This window comes from Zea mays, chromosome 7 (assembly GCF_902167145.1).
Source record: "Zea mays cultivar B73 chromosome 7, Zm-B73-REFERENCE-NAM-5.0, whole genome shotgun sequence".
NCBI classification, from domain to species: Eukaryota; Viridiplantae; Streptophyta; class Magnoliopsida; order Poales; family Poaceae; genus Zea; species Zea mays.
This window is the reverse complement of record NC_050102.1, coordinates 78,367,991-78,381,858: the sequence shown is the minus strand read 5'-3', so window position 1 is coordinate 78,381,858 and position 13,868 is coordinate 78,367,991. Positions and strand designations below refer to the sequence as shown.

The following is a 13,868-nucleotide window of genomic DNA, read 5'->3' as shown; positions in this document are numbered from 1 at the left end:
TAGCTTTTCAAGTTATAGAATAATTATTTTAGACTAGATGAGAACCTATTTATTCATACATGATATCAAACATTATATCAATCAACATATTTTGCCAGTATCTCATTTCCACTTATTACTCAATGCAGTACAATGGATCAAGCACTCTCATTAGCTGCGAGAAGCAGACGATTCGAATCGAGTTTTATCCTTGCAAGGTAAACCTAAACACACGACATGTGAGGGCACTCCGTCCCCACACACGTCAACCGTCCCCATCGATTCCCCGTTCGCGTCCAGGCCTCACTGCCTTGGCATACAATGCTCCACTGACCCCGACTGCCGTCGTGCAGTGGCCGCACTTGTACCCACCATATCTAGAATGGGAGACCCAGTCTCAGGTCGCATGAGGGATAAAGTCTGCGCCCGGCTTCACTCAGGTACTAGGTTTACCGGTTACCATTTTTCCCGACATGTGTTTAGTACATTCAAACGCTTGACACAGGTATCCGCACGTTAATCCTTATTCCAATTTTGTCTCATAGACAACGCATCCCCATGGATCCGTGTCCATAGACCATCATCATTCTGTTATCAAAATGGATACAACCAATTCCTGACCTCGCGCGAGTGCTAGAAAAATCACTCGACTTCTACCGAGATCCTGATTTAGCATAGCAGCTACTCGACCTATCATACTAGTATCCATCTCAAAAGGAATCCTGAGTTCATGCAACTAGGGTTTCAGGCAACTCCTATACTTAAGTGCACGGTACAAGCCTACAAACATTAAGTGTAGTAAAATAGCATATATAAATGGTTATGCATAAAACCGGGGCTTGCCTTTAATTTAACACTTAGATAGTGTTTGCTGGGGGAGGTACTCGCTTGGCGAGCATCCACTGGTTAAGTCCATTCTTCAGGTCGTCCACCAACTTCATCTTGTGGTTGGCACCACATCACTTGCACGATCATCATCTCTCTGTCCTAAATGAGATGCATGATGCATATGTATGAACTAGGTCAGTGCCCGTGCGTTGCAACGGTATCATATAATAGCTCGAGTGATGGTTTGTCGGACAACAGCGACAGAGGCGCCATTATAGCTTAGTAAAAACCTTAGTTTACAAGGGTTGGGAGCAGTACAAACTGCTTAGTTCTCGCAACAGTTACCTGCTCTATGTAATAACCTTCCAACAAGGTTTAAAAAAAATTGCACAAGCTAAAACTGTACCATCTTTACATATAACGAGCCACATCAAATTATTTGCCAAAGTAAAAACCTTCCAACAAAAGATGGAACGGTAAGGGTCATGACTCATTGTAAGAAAAATAACATAGGCTGACCACCCAAGTAAGCCACGTCAGTCGAACCTGCCTATCATTATTGGCAGATTTGTGGATTCTGAGCAAGAAAAGAAATAAAACAAATTCTGAAGAAGAAAAAAACCTCTGTCGCAGCAAGCGATGTGCAGTGCTGAGGCCTTGATATACAGACGTCGTAAGAGGCAAATTTTATCTTTGTCCTTGCACACCGTAAACATGGTACACCGGCAGATTGATCTTAGTAACGGAGCATGTAGGTCCGGCGTCTGAACCAGTTGTAGTCTGGAAGTCCTTGGATCAGTCCCATCGCAGCAATAGCAACATCCTGAAACAAAAAAAGCAAACAAACTAAATATTGCTTTCTCAAGCCTGATAGGAAATAATTCAAAGAACATGTTTTTGTTTTTTTCCAAACTAAGTTACTGGTGACAGTAGAAGTTTAGCGTTGAAATGCATGCTGAAGAGACATGATTGTTTTCAAATCATCCAATTGATTGGTTGTAAGCATAAGAAGCACAACATGAAACCATACAATAATCCTATCGCTAGAGGTCGATCACAAAAACATCATGATATAATGCTTCACAACAAAAGGGGTGCATCTTAAGCCCAGCGAGAAATCGGGCTAGCTTTTAGAGTTCACCAGAGAAGGAAGCATAAAGATGAAGGTTGTAGGTTGGCAAAAAAAAGTACCTGATCAAAGATGAAGCGGTTTGCAACACGCTTCACAGTGCTTGCATCAACAGCATCTATTCTTGCAAAAAGCTCTGGGGTAGAAATTCTTCGTCCATAGGTCAGCAGCTGGAACAGGAGAGGAACGAAAAAAAAGTAGGTGCTGATCACTAAAATTTGGTGTAAAATAATTGGTTGGACATCAAAATAATGGAGCAAAATAATACCTGGCGGCCAATGTCATCGACAACAGCAGTTGAACCATCAAGGTGGAGTTGGATTGAGGACTTCAGCTGAAATTGTCATCACAAAGCAATGAAAATGTGAGACCGTCTCCAGCAGTTCACTTATATGGTCACATAAAACACAGTTTTGCACTGAAGATTGCACTATTCGTAGACTGAAGTTTGAATATGAGGGTGGGGATGAGTAAACTGCTGGAGATAGCATGATACTATGCTGAACGTATGCCAGCATATTAATGAAAAAATTATCATCAGGCTATGATTGTCTCTCAAGCCCAAAAGAAAGAGAACACCATACATCAAGCTTTGTAGCATGCAGTGTCTGAGTAAACTGAGATACAATATGGGTATGACAATTTTCTCCCATAACAACTTCAAACATTACCCGATTACGTGCACGGATAACATCTTCCTCCGTAACCCGGTATGACAATTTGCTCATCTCATGCATAATTGCAAAAGCCAAATCATCCAAGCAATCAGCCTGAAAAACAAGTTTGCAAGGTCAAATAAGATCAATGATCACCTGGAAAAGGTTGACAAATAAGGCATACTATTGCACAAAAGCAACATCACACAGTACCAGCAAAAATTAAGGTTTACAACAGATTAGTGGGAAATAAAACTTGATTCAGCATTGAACTGTGGGATGGGCAAGCTATATTAATAGACAAAAATAAGTCTTCTTAGTTTGACTATTCTGCAGTGGATTTACCAAGTACACACACGCATGGGGGCTCAGTATTTCAAATTGAAGTACAAAACAAAACTCCCTCTCTTTATTGTTTACATGGAGAAAAAAGAACCATCATTTTGATATGTAAATAAAGATCAGAAATTCAGAATGAAGCCAACTTTCGTCATCAAAATTCAAAAACTATCAGAGCAATGGCAAACAAAAATGCTAACTCCTGGTTTCAATTGCAACAAGTGTAAGGGGTTAGAATTGTGCCAATAACATTGTTGTCACTAACAGACCCAACTGCAACACCTTGTGTAACACTTATATACAAGTTTATGTGAGCTGGGAGAATTTAATAGGAAGAGAAGGCACAACACTAAAAACATACTTAGAGAATGTAGATAGTGTGTATCTAAGGTATGTTTATTTGTCTTACTTTTCAAGGAATTTTAACAAATAAATTAGTTGCGTTTACACATTTCTTTCATGTCTACGGATATGGATGGCATATATAACTACACAATATGTATAGGATAAAATATTATTTCAGGCAATTTATGGATACTTCACCAAAGGTAGAAATACAACAGTAACCTTAGCAACAGCATAGACACCAAAAAGACTAGTGTCCTTGTAATTCATGTTGAATGACATTACACTCTCAGCAATGTCATTGATTGCTGCTTTCTGTACAAGCTCCGAATTGTAAACAGTAAAGCAGGGTAACATAGCAAAGATATGGTCAGTAACAGAATATGGAAAATGAGGATCAGGCATGTACACACTACACATGATAGTGAAAACAAAGAACAAGACAAAAAGAGTGAACTTACCCCATGTGCTTTCCTCCACCAGCACTCTTGTTCCATGAACAAGCATTGATTGCATAACCATCAGTGCAACAGAATCAGGATCTACCCATGATGCTCCATTGAAAGCAACAGCAAATTGAGCAAGGGGCATGTCATCGTCAATGATTCGAACCTACCAAGAGAGCATACAATGGTGAAATAATGTGGGTTCATGACAAATAGCACAACTAAGTATAGAGTGAAATTTTGTAGAACCCACCTCAGAACCCGTGATTACACTAACACATGTGTTCTCTAGTTTTAGCAAATGCTATTAAACCTAGAACGTGATTACACTAACACATGTGTGACCAGCTTGCTCGTGGCATTGGTCGCAATTTTAATGCTTTAAGCATCCTTGGTGATAAATTACAGGCTGAAAGAGATAATGTTCTCAATCAGTTTCGAACTGGCAGGGCTCCAATATTAGTAGCCACAGATGTTGCTGCTCATGGACTTGATATCAAAGATATCAGACGAGGCTTATTTGATTGTGAGATATTAAATCCTTAAAGTATTTTAGTGTCCAACTGTCCAATATTACCTTACTGAACACTAACAAATTTCTGTTGCTCATTTGTATTGCACAATGTGTTTTTTCAGAGTGGTAATTAATTATGACTTCCCAACTGGGATAGAGGACTATGTGCATCGCATAGGGCGTACAGAAACAGCTGGCGTTACTGGAGTCTCGTACACCTTTTTCTCTAAACAAGAGTGGAAACATGCTGGTGATTTGGTGAAACTCTTGCAAGGTGCCAACCAGCATGTCCCTCCACAGCTGCGTGACATGGCTGCACGCAGTGCTTCTGGAGGTCCAAGAAACAGGCTGCTGGGATGAGTCGCTGGGATGGGCTTGGTGGTAGTCGTTTTGAACCTGGTGCTGGTGGCTCTGTTGGTTATGGTGGTGTTAGGGAGGGTCCTGGAGGTTTTGGTGGTCGTGAGGGCCCAGGTGGATTTGGTGTCCAAGAAAGCCCAGGCATGTTTGGTGGTCGGGAAGCCACAACCCAGACAGGCCGGTCACGGGGTTATGACAGAAGAAGTGATGGCAGGAGAATTAGTAGGAGCAGGAGTCGCAGCAGGAGCTGGTCACACAGCAGAAGCCGCAGCAGGAGCTGGAGCCGTAGTCGGAGCTGAAGCAGTAGCCGGAGTCGCAGCAGAAGCAAGAGTTGTGACCATGGTTAATAAATAAGACAACAAAAGATGATAGAATAAATCCTACCTATGTAGTATAACCACTGAATTCTTGGCCAAGAGTCAATGGGGTGGCATCTGGGTATGTGTACGCCCAATTTTAATTATGTCTTTAAACTCAACAGTCTGCACAGTCAGGTTAGCTGATCCTACACATTAGCATTAGCATGTACAAATTGGTATGAAGTGGTCACCAGGCTATGGGTTACCTAATTAACACCTAATTATTAATACGAACTTCAATCGGGAAAAGAATTAAGCGACTCTAATGAACTGCTACAGAACTTGTACAGAGTTAGGAGCCACACTATGTAGTTCTTGTACAAGCAATGCCAAAATATTAAGATCTTTGATGATTTTCTAAATTTCTAATGTTTCAACTTCAATCTGAATCCCTAATAAGCAGATGGATATAATCAATAGGCACAAATTCACAGTAGGATAATATAATATTAATAGGTTATGATATAGTTATACAAAAGGCAATTAACAACTAACAAGCATAGTACAAAACAGTCATAATATAATTATGGAAGGCATTTGACAAGCATAGTAAAATAATTCCTAAGGAAAGGAGAAGTTAATACTTTCGAATGAAGTGAATCATGCAACTGTTGCAAACTTGGGATAAACCTTGAATGTATCTCAACGACCGTCGCTATATGCATTACCTAGAAATGTCAACGCCATGAATAATAAACATCTGCAGCAGTAATAGTAATAGTGAAATAAAAATAGTTAAAGCTTACAGTGGGAAATGTATCATTTGAAGATTGTGACCTATTCACATGGTCATTTGGGTGCACATACTTCTGACCGCCCTTGTGTCCAAGGATCTCAGATGCCCTATTTGCAATTACCTGAATTCAGAAAAGAGATCATAAACAATATAGCACAGCTGGCAGAAACATGCTAGGTTCACAATAAAATTCACATGAACATTAGCTTACAGGAAAACTAAATACTATTTTGCATAGAGATTAGAGAATTAGAGATAATCAGCAGAGTGGAGCACAAATGGAGGTTGGTTTAGTTTACCATGTGTTTGGACACTGAAGTTTAACTTTTCACACTTTAGCAGGGACTACCGTTCCAAACAACAGCTATACTACTTTAAAATTGACGTTTTATGGAAGATTTTAGGTAAAAAATATTGGATTTGTAGGACACCAACCTCATTGGCATTCATGTTGCTTTGTGTGCCACTGCTAGTTTGCCAGATAACAAGTGGGAAGTGATCATCTAACTTTCCCTCTGCGACCTCCTCAGCTGCCTGTATTATGGCCTTCCCTATTGTTGGATCAAGGCCATAGTCCATATTCAACTTCAAAAGAAAAAGGAAAAGGTATCCATTAATCCATACATAAACGATAGTACTTCCAAGTAGCCTACAAAATACCAAAGTGAAATGTTAGAAGTATATAGAAAAGTTCGAGCTGGCACTAAATAATTGTGTCTAATGTGATCTACAGAGCAATCTGAAATTGATAAAAAAAGTGAGAGCCACTGTGGATTGTAGACGAGGGAAACCATCTGATTATATTACAAGACTTCATTCTCTGAATCAATATGTTCTTGTTCTTGCGGATCTTGCTCGAGAAAAGGTACCACTACTGCTATGCTGGAAACTATGACTGTGGCCCTAAACTTCATGTTCATCATCATTCTGTCTTCGTGTGCTTTTACAATTCAATATGAATAGGTAAATACCCGTGCGTTGCAACAGAAAAAAATAGTGGAACAATAACATATGTATAACCATATATTGTATTGTAAATCAAAATTAAGTTGCCTCTAGAACTTTGTAGTAGTCCTACATCTTTTAAGATATATAGTTAAATACTCGTGTGTTGCTACGATTTCTATATATCATTTAAGTATACTTTATTTAAAAACAAAAACCAAGAGTGATCTTTCATAGATCATTGAAGTTTAGATACAACTTTATTTATAAACAAACTCATGTAAGATTATAAACATCAAGTGTCTTTCTTTGTATGATCTTTGAGTCCGTTTTTGCATGAGCTTACTGGCACAAGGAAAAGAAAATTCAATATCAAACTGATTGAAAGGTATATAATTATCATTAAAATTGAAGTGTGAAACTACCATTGCAATTGAACAAAAGCTCATACTTCAACAAGAAATCCCATGATTTGCTAACAGCATCTTACGTGAAGCTTCAGCAACCATTTGCCTCTTCACCTTCTTTTGGCTCTTCATCCTCTTCAACCTATGAATCAAGAGGGAGGTTACATCAGTCAAATAAATGAAAAGGCCATACAAATTCATAGATCAAAAGAACTGGTATGGTCAAGAGGATAAGCAAGAAGCTTTGTCAAGACTCTACCTCAATAATTCTTGATTTTTCCTACCTGTATATGGGGAAAGACACAAACTGAAAAGTCTGCGAACTCATACTTATCATCAGGCTGTAGAATACATATTAATGTAAGGTTACTATTAAGAAAGAAAAAGCATTTCATGGAATATCACAAGAACATATCAACATACTGTTATGAACAGTCTAATCTAAGTTCCACATGTAAGCATTTTCTCAAGACCAGAGTCTCTTCCTTGATGAAATAAGACCTACTGTCAGCCATACCTTCCCACACACATTGATTATCTAATTTTGGACTTTTGGTGGACACCACAACCTGCAATTCTGGTTGACAAAATGTCAACTTCAATAATGGTCTAAGCTAGTACAGAACGAGTAAAAACAAATTCCATGTAGAATTATTTAAGATAAAATCATTTAAGAAACATCTCAAACATTCTCTGCAACAAGAAAAGCCAAGTAAAAACCAACACCAAACTGACCAACATGACAACATCTGCTTTAGGGAGTTCAGAAACACGGTGAAGCACTGGATAACGTTCGATGAGCCTTGGAGTTGATTTTAAGTATTTTAATGGCTACCCCGGTGGCATATTGGCGCCTGGCAGGTGCTTTGCTTGGGAAAATTCACGATATAGCATGGGAGACTCTGGAAGGGAACCTTATATTGTAGCTCATAACCAACTTCTGGCTCATGCTGCAGCAGTTCAACTGTACAGAGGCGAATACCAAGTACAAATTTCATTTCCTAATTGATGTTACTTTCAGCAACAAACAAATAAAAAATGTTGTGTAATAAACGTAACAAAATGCATTCCAGTCGTTCGAATTTCAGTAATTAAATAAAAAAACGTTGTCAAATGCCATATCACATCCTAAAGCAATACCGGTCCTAAAGCGATACATGAGAAAACATGCAATAAGTTATGGCGCGACTGATAGTAGCTTGTCACCAAAACAAACAGGTTAAGCAATTGATGCATAAATAGCAACTGAACTTTCTTTTAAAGTTCCATCTTATTTACCTGAGACGGCAGCAAGGGAAGGAGGTGAGGATTAGCATGAACCAAACATACCTTGTTTTTTGGATAAACTTTCTCCTTGTAGGCTTGTACCATGCTGACCTACAACAAACCGAAATGGTTAATTTTGCAACAATAAACTGAAATAAGTAGCATGCCACTTTGCACATTAAAAATAGTGTGTATACTTTGAAACTTACAAGCAAAAAAAGTTTACTAATGCATAACACAAACATGTTAACTATTACTACTAACAAAAATAGAGATGAAATTCAAACAGTGAAGCAATGTAATGTAGAAGCACAATGTAATAACAAGCCAAGCGGTTAGGCTTGATTCTAGTGCATGCCGCCTATTTTTCCAAATAATAATTGGGAAGAAACAATACTATAATTGTCTAATTCTCTTAACAATTGCACTGTAGAGATCCCGAACAGATCATAAGCTGCAATAATATCTTCTACAAGTATCTTGGTGCATGAATCATACTTTAAAACTCAACTAAGTGGCTTGGCATTTATTTTTACACGTGCATACTACATAAATAGTAAGCCAAAGAGTTATCTTCAGATGATGCCATGTGAGAGTAGTAAATGGACAACCTATTCAAGTCCTTTCTTGGACAATATTTCTATGTAGAAATGATACACATAAGGGTCCTAAGCTAAAATTGTAGCACAGAAATATATTTGACAACCAAAGATGGTAACGATGAGCAAATTTGCAAGAACCACAACAGGCTGTCAAGAATTCAAGTGAGTTGGAACTATCTGTAAACAAACACAACAACTAATGAAAAAAATAAAATTGTATAACGTGATGGCCCCCTCTTCATCCAAGTCGAAGTCCAAGTCTGTGACGGATGATCTATCATCAACGCTGACCAAGTGGGGCTGCTTCTTGCTCCCTTCCCCTGCCTGTAACACTGAATTATCACCCTGATTCCCATTTCATGTGCAACTGCATTTACCGACCAGGAACACTGGCACGACATGCAGGAACTCTGCCAATGTCTTCTATATAATGCTGCATGTTGTGTCGTCACGCAAAGCTGATCCATGGGTCCAACATGCCAAACTGGTGTGCAAAGCTAACAGCTATTGGAGTGGTTAAAGTAATGAGATTTTACACAGCTCACTATACAAGTAGAAAAAGAAATTACTCCCTACCCTATTCTTCCACTGTTTTCTAATTCCTTAGTCCAAAGTGAAGACCTCGATAAGATTTCAAGGCCAATGCAGAGCTACATATTCATGCGAGAACATGGAAATTGTGACGCAAAACTTAATAACAATTCATTAAAAACATTTTTCTGTAATTATGGCTAATGGCAAGAAAACAAGTTGAACCAATCTGTTGTCAGAAAGAAATCATGACGATAGGCCATGCAAAGTACCTTGCCCATGTAACACTGTGTCACCGTGTAAAAAGGGGGGCATGCAAAGATGCTACACAAACAGAACATTATTTAGGTACATTTCAGTAAATGATTTTAGTCGTTCAAATCCATATCTAAATTGCACATGTAATACTGTGTCACCACCTGCAGTAAAAGCTAGATAATTCATCTTCGCAACAAGAACACTGCAAACATGGAAAATAAGGATAAACACAAAGTGGTTGGTTTCTCACGCATATGGCCTCGTCGTCGGTTTCAAGCGTGCAGGTCCTCGCCGGATGCTCCGCTGTGCCTCTGTGGTCAATGCAAGCTGCGGGGGTGGGAGACAGAACAAGGGAGGAAGTTGAGGCTGAGGTTCGCGTCAACGAGGGTGTACCCAAACCCAAGCAAGCGCCTGCAAAACAAGCATCCATACCGAGATTAAAGGTGCGGTTGTAGCCCTTGATGAAGCCGAGGATTTTGTCGTCGAAGTCGAAGCCGAGGTTCCAGATGAGGGAGCCGTAGCCAAAGACCCACAACACCATCGCGCAGCCTGTGGCATATCTGATTCCCCTGCAGAAACAGATGCAGAGACGAGAGTCAAAAATCCACCGTCCCAATCCGAATGAACCATGGTCGCCACCGCGAAGACGAGAACCCTCGGGAAAATGAAATCCCAAACACCAAAACCCAATGCGCGCGCGGGAGTATGCAGAGCACTCTCTGAATCCGGCCGCCACACCGCGTACCAACCCCACCGAAGAATCCCCGCCCATCAAAGACGGTCGGTTGCAACAATCACCATTCACCTACCTGGAGGAGGAGAGGGCGGAGGTGGGGCGCGGACGGCAAGAACGACGCGCCGACGGGCACGGGCGGGCGAGCAGGAAGGATCTGAGATTTTGGGGTCCTGTCCTGTTCCCGTCCCGAGCCCCCGCACGGCTCGATCTTGCTGCCCTCCTCGCCGACCTGCCTGCCTGGGGATGACCCGGATGAGGATCAGGACGGTGGCCTGTGGTTGTCACCGGTGTCGTGGGAGGAGATACGAGGGCAGGGCGACGGCGACGGACTCGAGCGGAAGGGGAGGGGAACGAGGGCTCTTTGCTCATGTGGGACGGTTGCGAGATGCGGGCTGGCGGCGGAAGGCAGGGTGGGAGAGGCCGTGTGGGATTGGTGGGCAGGATCGGACGGCTAAGATCGCAGAACGGTGAACGGACGGTTGAGATTGCAGGATGGCAGAACGGCAGGCTACCCTTACCATCTTAATAAGTAGTAGAGATATGATGAAATATATCACAAGACAATCCCAAAATAGATGGCAGTGAACTAAACATTAAATCGTAAGACACCGTAAACAACCACACACTAGCATTAGTTATCTACATGTCATCGAGTATACGTAACCAATACCATTAGAAAGACGATAATTACTTTCTAGAATTAACCAGCGCAACACGGCATCACACGTGCAAGCATTTATCACATTCACTTTAATCGTTCATTGGCTACTTATTATGAAACTAGTTAAGTACACATAAATTTACGATGACTTACACATAGACAGACTTAGTTAAAAAGGAATAGTTACTTAATCGGGTTTCACAATCATTCACAGCATTCTACTGCAAGCATACACCCTAGAGAACACACATGAGGAGATAGTTTAATCATAATTACATATTATACTACTTTAATGACGTTGGTTACTTACTAGTATTAGCAGAAAGGCAAAGACAAGACATTATCATTTTGTTTCTCCGAACATATAACTGCATTGCCAAGTGTTGATTAAGCCAAGCTACTTATTGGACCTCAACAAAATTAGTTCACTAACTTAGTGAGACATGTACTACTTACCTGTATATAACTCAAATTATATTAGTCACTTTCATTATTACTCATGTTCAATTAAAACCAAAACAAGCAAGCAGTCACTCAAGTCAAACACAATAGAGTAGAGCAATCAATCACTTCTAACACATTTAGGACAGCAGCACAGCAGTTGTTTGTTTTAATCATAACTCTTCAAATATTAATCCAACAATAGCAAACTAGGACTTTCTGGAAAGCTTAAAAAGTGCTCTACAACTTTGGTATTTTTACCTCGACAAGATTCAATACTTAGCAAGGTCAAAAAGTGTTAACACGACAGCTCTGTCCAGATTTGGACAAATTCAGATTTGCGACTTCAAAAATCCATAACAAAAGATTCATGTATCCAAACAAAGTGATCCTAGACTTTCAGGAAAGATAATGAAATTGTCTACATATCATTTATGAACATTTTAGGTTGATTTAACATGTATCAAGAGTAAAAGACACTAGAAGGCTTTGCTGTCCAGATTTGGACAGATTCAGACTTCACACTTCAAACATCCACAACTTAATCTTCAGATCACCAAAAAGAGTGATCCAAGACTTTTTGGAAAGCTTGGCACAAGCACTACATAACTTTTATAATCACCCTGAAGTGATTCAATGTTTAACTAAATCAAACAATACAATTTTCGAAATCTGTTCTGACGGTGGACAGAACACAACAATCCTCTTATAAAATTCATAACTCTCAAACTATCAGATTTATTGTCATTATAATTTAACAAAAGTAAGATAAGAACATTATATACAACTTTCTTATAATTGACAAGGACTGATTCTAAACATAACTTAAGCAAACAATGCGACCTCTGAAATCTGTACAGGAATTGGACAGATTCAGTTACTAAACTTGCGAAAAGCATAACTTCTAAACGACCAGACTTATAGCTGTCAAATTTTAACACAAGAAATTTAATAAAGTTATCTACAACTTTCTTGTGACCACCAATAACTGATTTCAACATTAAATTAAGCAACCATTGCAATCTCTGAAATCTGTTCAGAAATTGGACAGATTTAGTTACTGAACTTGTGAAAAGTATAGCTTCTAAACAATCAATTCTTAGCTCATGCATTTTTAGGACAAGCTACATACACAAGTAAACTACAAATTTTATATAGCATATATCTACAGAAAACACACTTTACTTTACTAGATTACTCACACAACCAAAACTGCACACCTATAAATTTCAGTTTGCTAGCACAAGAGCACTTAACTAAATCACCAAGCAAACTTATAGAGAGATAGTATCATCAATTTCTTAAATTCAAATCATTATGACCTAGTTGTAAAGTTTCAATTTATATCAAGGCACTTAAGTATTTCAAGAAACATGCATGCCCTTGTTTACTTCTAATTTTTCACTAATTGTTCTTATAATTATAAAATGTGTGTCATTTTAGCACCATATGAAACTATCTAATTTGGGGCTGGAATTTTTATGAGGCATAGGTAATAACAAATCATGACCAATGTATAAATTTCACATGCCCAGATTTTATATTTTATTTACTACAAAAATAACAATTTGTTAATGCAATAAAGCATGTGAGAGCAAGTTAATTTTAAAATTAATTATTTTCTGTGAATGCATGACCATATTAAGTTTTCTTAGCCTACTATAATGTCATGCAAGGACAGTGGAACACCATTTTTCATTTTTACATCTATACATTATTTTTAAATCATTTAAAACTACTTAATGTGCATTAGACAAGTTAAATCACTAACTTAATCATACATGCACCACAATTCATGAAATGTTTACCAGTCACTAAGCATCACACAGAAGGTCTACTGTAAAAATTTTAATCCATTTGGAGCACTAGAGCTACAGATCCAAAAATAACGAGCAAATAAACCTTCTTTTCTCTAATTAACTTGTTTTAATTAACACACCAAGAAAACAGTGAACAACATATAAGTTTTATATTTTTCCTTGATGGGGTATGACAACGTCTAACTAACAAAACAAGTTTCATCATTTTTGGATTTTTGTAATTAAAACTATGGAGAGATGCAAGTTCGTTTATTCTCTAAACCAGTTTTAAATACGAATTTCTACAGAAAAACGTTTCCACTAAAACATGCCAACCTATAGATCTAATAGACAGAGAATTTTATAAGGAAGGCAACAAAACAAGTTTCGTGATTTTTGGAGCTACCAAACTCAAGATATGAATTTTAGAAGATATTACGAAATCTGGAATTTGAAACACCCTTACCCTGCCTTGGGCCCACACGTCATCCAGAGAAGGGGCTTCTTCTACCTTGGACTTCCCTGGACGTTACC

General features: G+C 38.9%; 3 protein-coding genes across 3 annotated transcripts; all 3 read right to left on the bottom strand.

The window, feature by feature from the left end:
* Window positions 1–1,192: 1,192 nt before the first annotated feature.
* Window positions 1,193–3,995, bottom strand: LOC103633936 (probable mitochondrial-processing peptidase subunit beta, mitochondrial). The gene is made up of 7 exons (XM_020540963.1): window positions 3,976–3,995; window positions 3,738–3,888; window positions 3,499–3,607; window positions 2,608–2,706; window positions 2,205–2,270; window positions 1,999–2,106; window positions 1,193–1,630 (listed from the first exon to the last, which is right to left on the bottom strand). The coding sequence occupies exons 2-7, from the start codon at window positions 3,740–3,742 to the stop codon at window positions 1,544–1,546; spliced, it is 474 nt and encodes a 157-aa protein (XP_020396552.1). The 5' UTR covers window positions 3,743–3,888; window positions 3,976–3,995; the 3' UTR covers window positions 1,193–1,543.
* An 817-nt stretch (window positions 3,996–4,812) lies between these two features.
* Window positions 4,813–7,571, bottom strand: LOC103632485 (fumarate hydratase 1, mitochondrial-like). Its single transcript, XM_020541574.1, has 7 exons — window positions 7,558–7,571; window positions 7,114–7,182; window positions 6,980–7,010; window positions 6,124–6,273; window positions 5,699–5,809; window positions 5,537–5,620; window positions 4,813–4,977 (listed from the first exon to the last, which is right to left on the bottom strand). Exons 1-7 carry the CDS (start codon window positions 7,569–7,571, stop codon window positions 4,813–4,815), a joined length of 624 nt encoding a protein of 207 aa, XP_020397163.1.
* Window positions 7,572–7,764: 193 nt separating this feature from the next.
* LOC103632484 (uncharacterized) lies at window positions 7,765–10,802 on the bottom strand. Its single transcript, XM_008654286.2, has 5 exons — window positions 10,507–10,802; window positions 10,130–10,266; window positions 9,948–10,024; window positions 8,370–8,417; window positions 7,765–8,004 (listed from the first exon to the last, which is right to left on the bottom strand). Exons 1-5 carry the CDS (start codon window positions 10,800–10,802, stop codon window positions 7,921–7,923), a joined length of 642 nt encoding a protein of 213 aa, XP_008652508.1. The 3' UTR covers window positions 7,765–7,920.
* Between the last annotated feature and the right edge of the window lie 3,066 nt (window positions 10,803–13,868).

Excerpts from the sequence above, each read along its gene's own strand:
- LOC103633936 (XM_020540963.1), bottom strand. Across the intron at positions 2,271-2,607 it reads TTATCCGTGCACGTAATCGG|CTGAAGTCCTCAATCCAACT; the intron begins GTAATGTTTGAA and ends TGACAATTTCAG. Across the intron at positions 2,107-2,204 it reads TCGATGACATTGGCCGCCAG|CTGCTGACCTATGGACGAAG; the intron begins GTATTATTTTGC and ends CTCCTGTTCCAG.
- LOC103632485 (XM_020541574.1), bottom strand. Across the intron at positions 6,274-6,979 it reads ATTTTCTTTTCCTTGTGCCA|TTGAATATGGACTATGGCCT; the intron begins GTAAGCTCATGC and ends TTTCTTTTGAAG. Across the intron at positions 5,810-6,123 it reads GCAACATGAATGCCAATGAG|GTAATTGCAAATAGGGCATC; the intron begins GTTGGTGTCCTA and ends TTCTGAATTCAG.
- LOC103632484 (XM_008654286.2), bottom strand. The coding sequence starts at position 10,802 with ATGAGCAAAGAGCCCTCGTTCCCCTCCCCTTCCGCTCGAGTCCGTCGC. Across the intron at positions 10,025-10,129 it reads CAACCGCACCTTTAATCTCG|CTTGCATTGACCACAGAGGC; the intron begins GTATGGATGCTT and ends CCACCCCCGCAG. Across the intron at positions 8,005-8,369 it reads AAGTTTATCCAAAAAACAAG|TTGAACTGCTGCAGCATGAG; the intron begins GTATGTTTGGTT and ends GCCTCTGTACAG.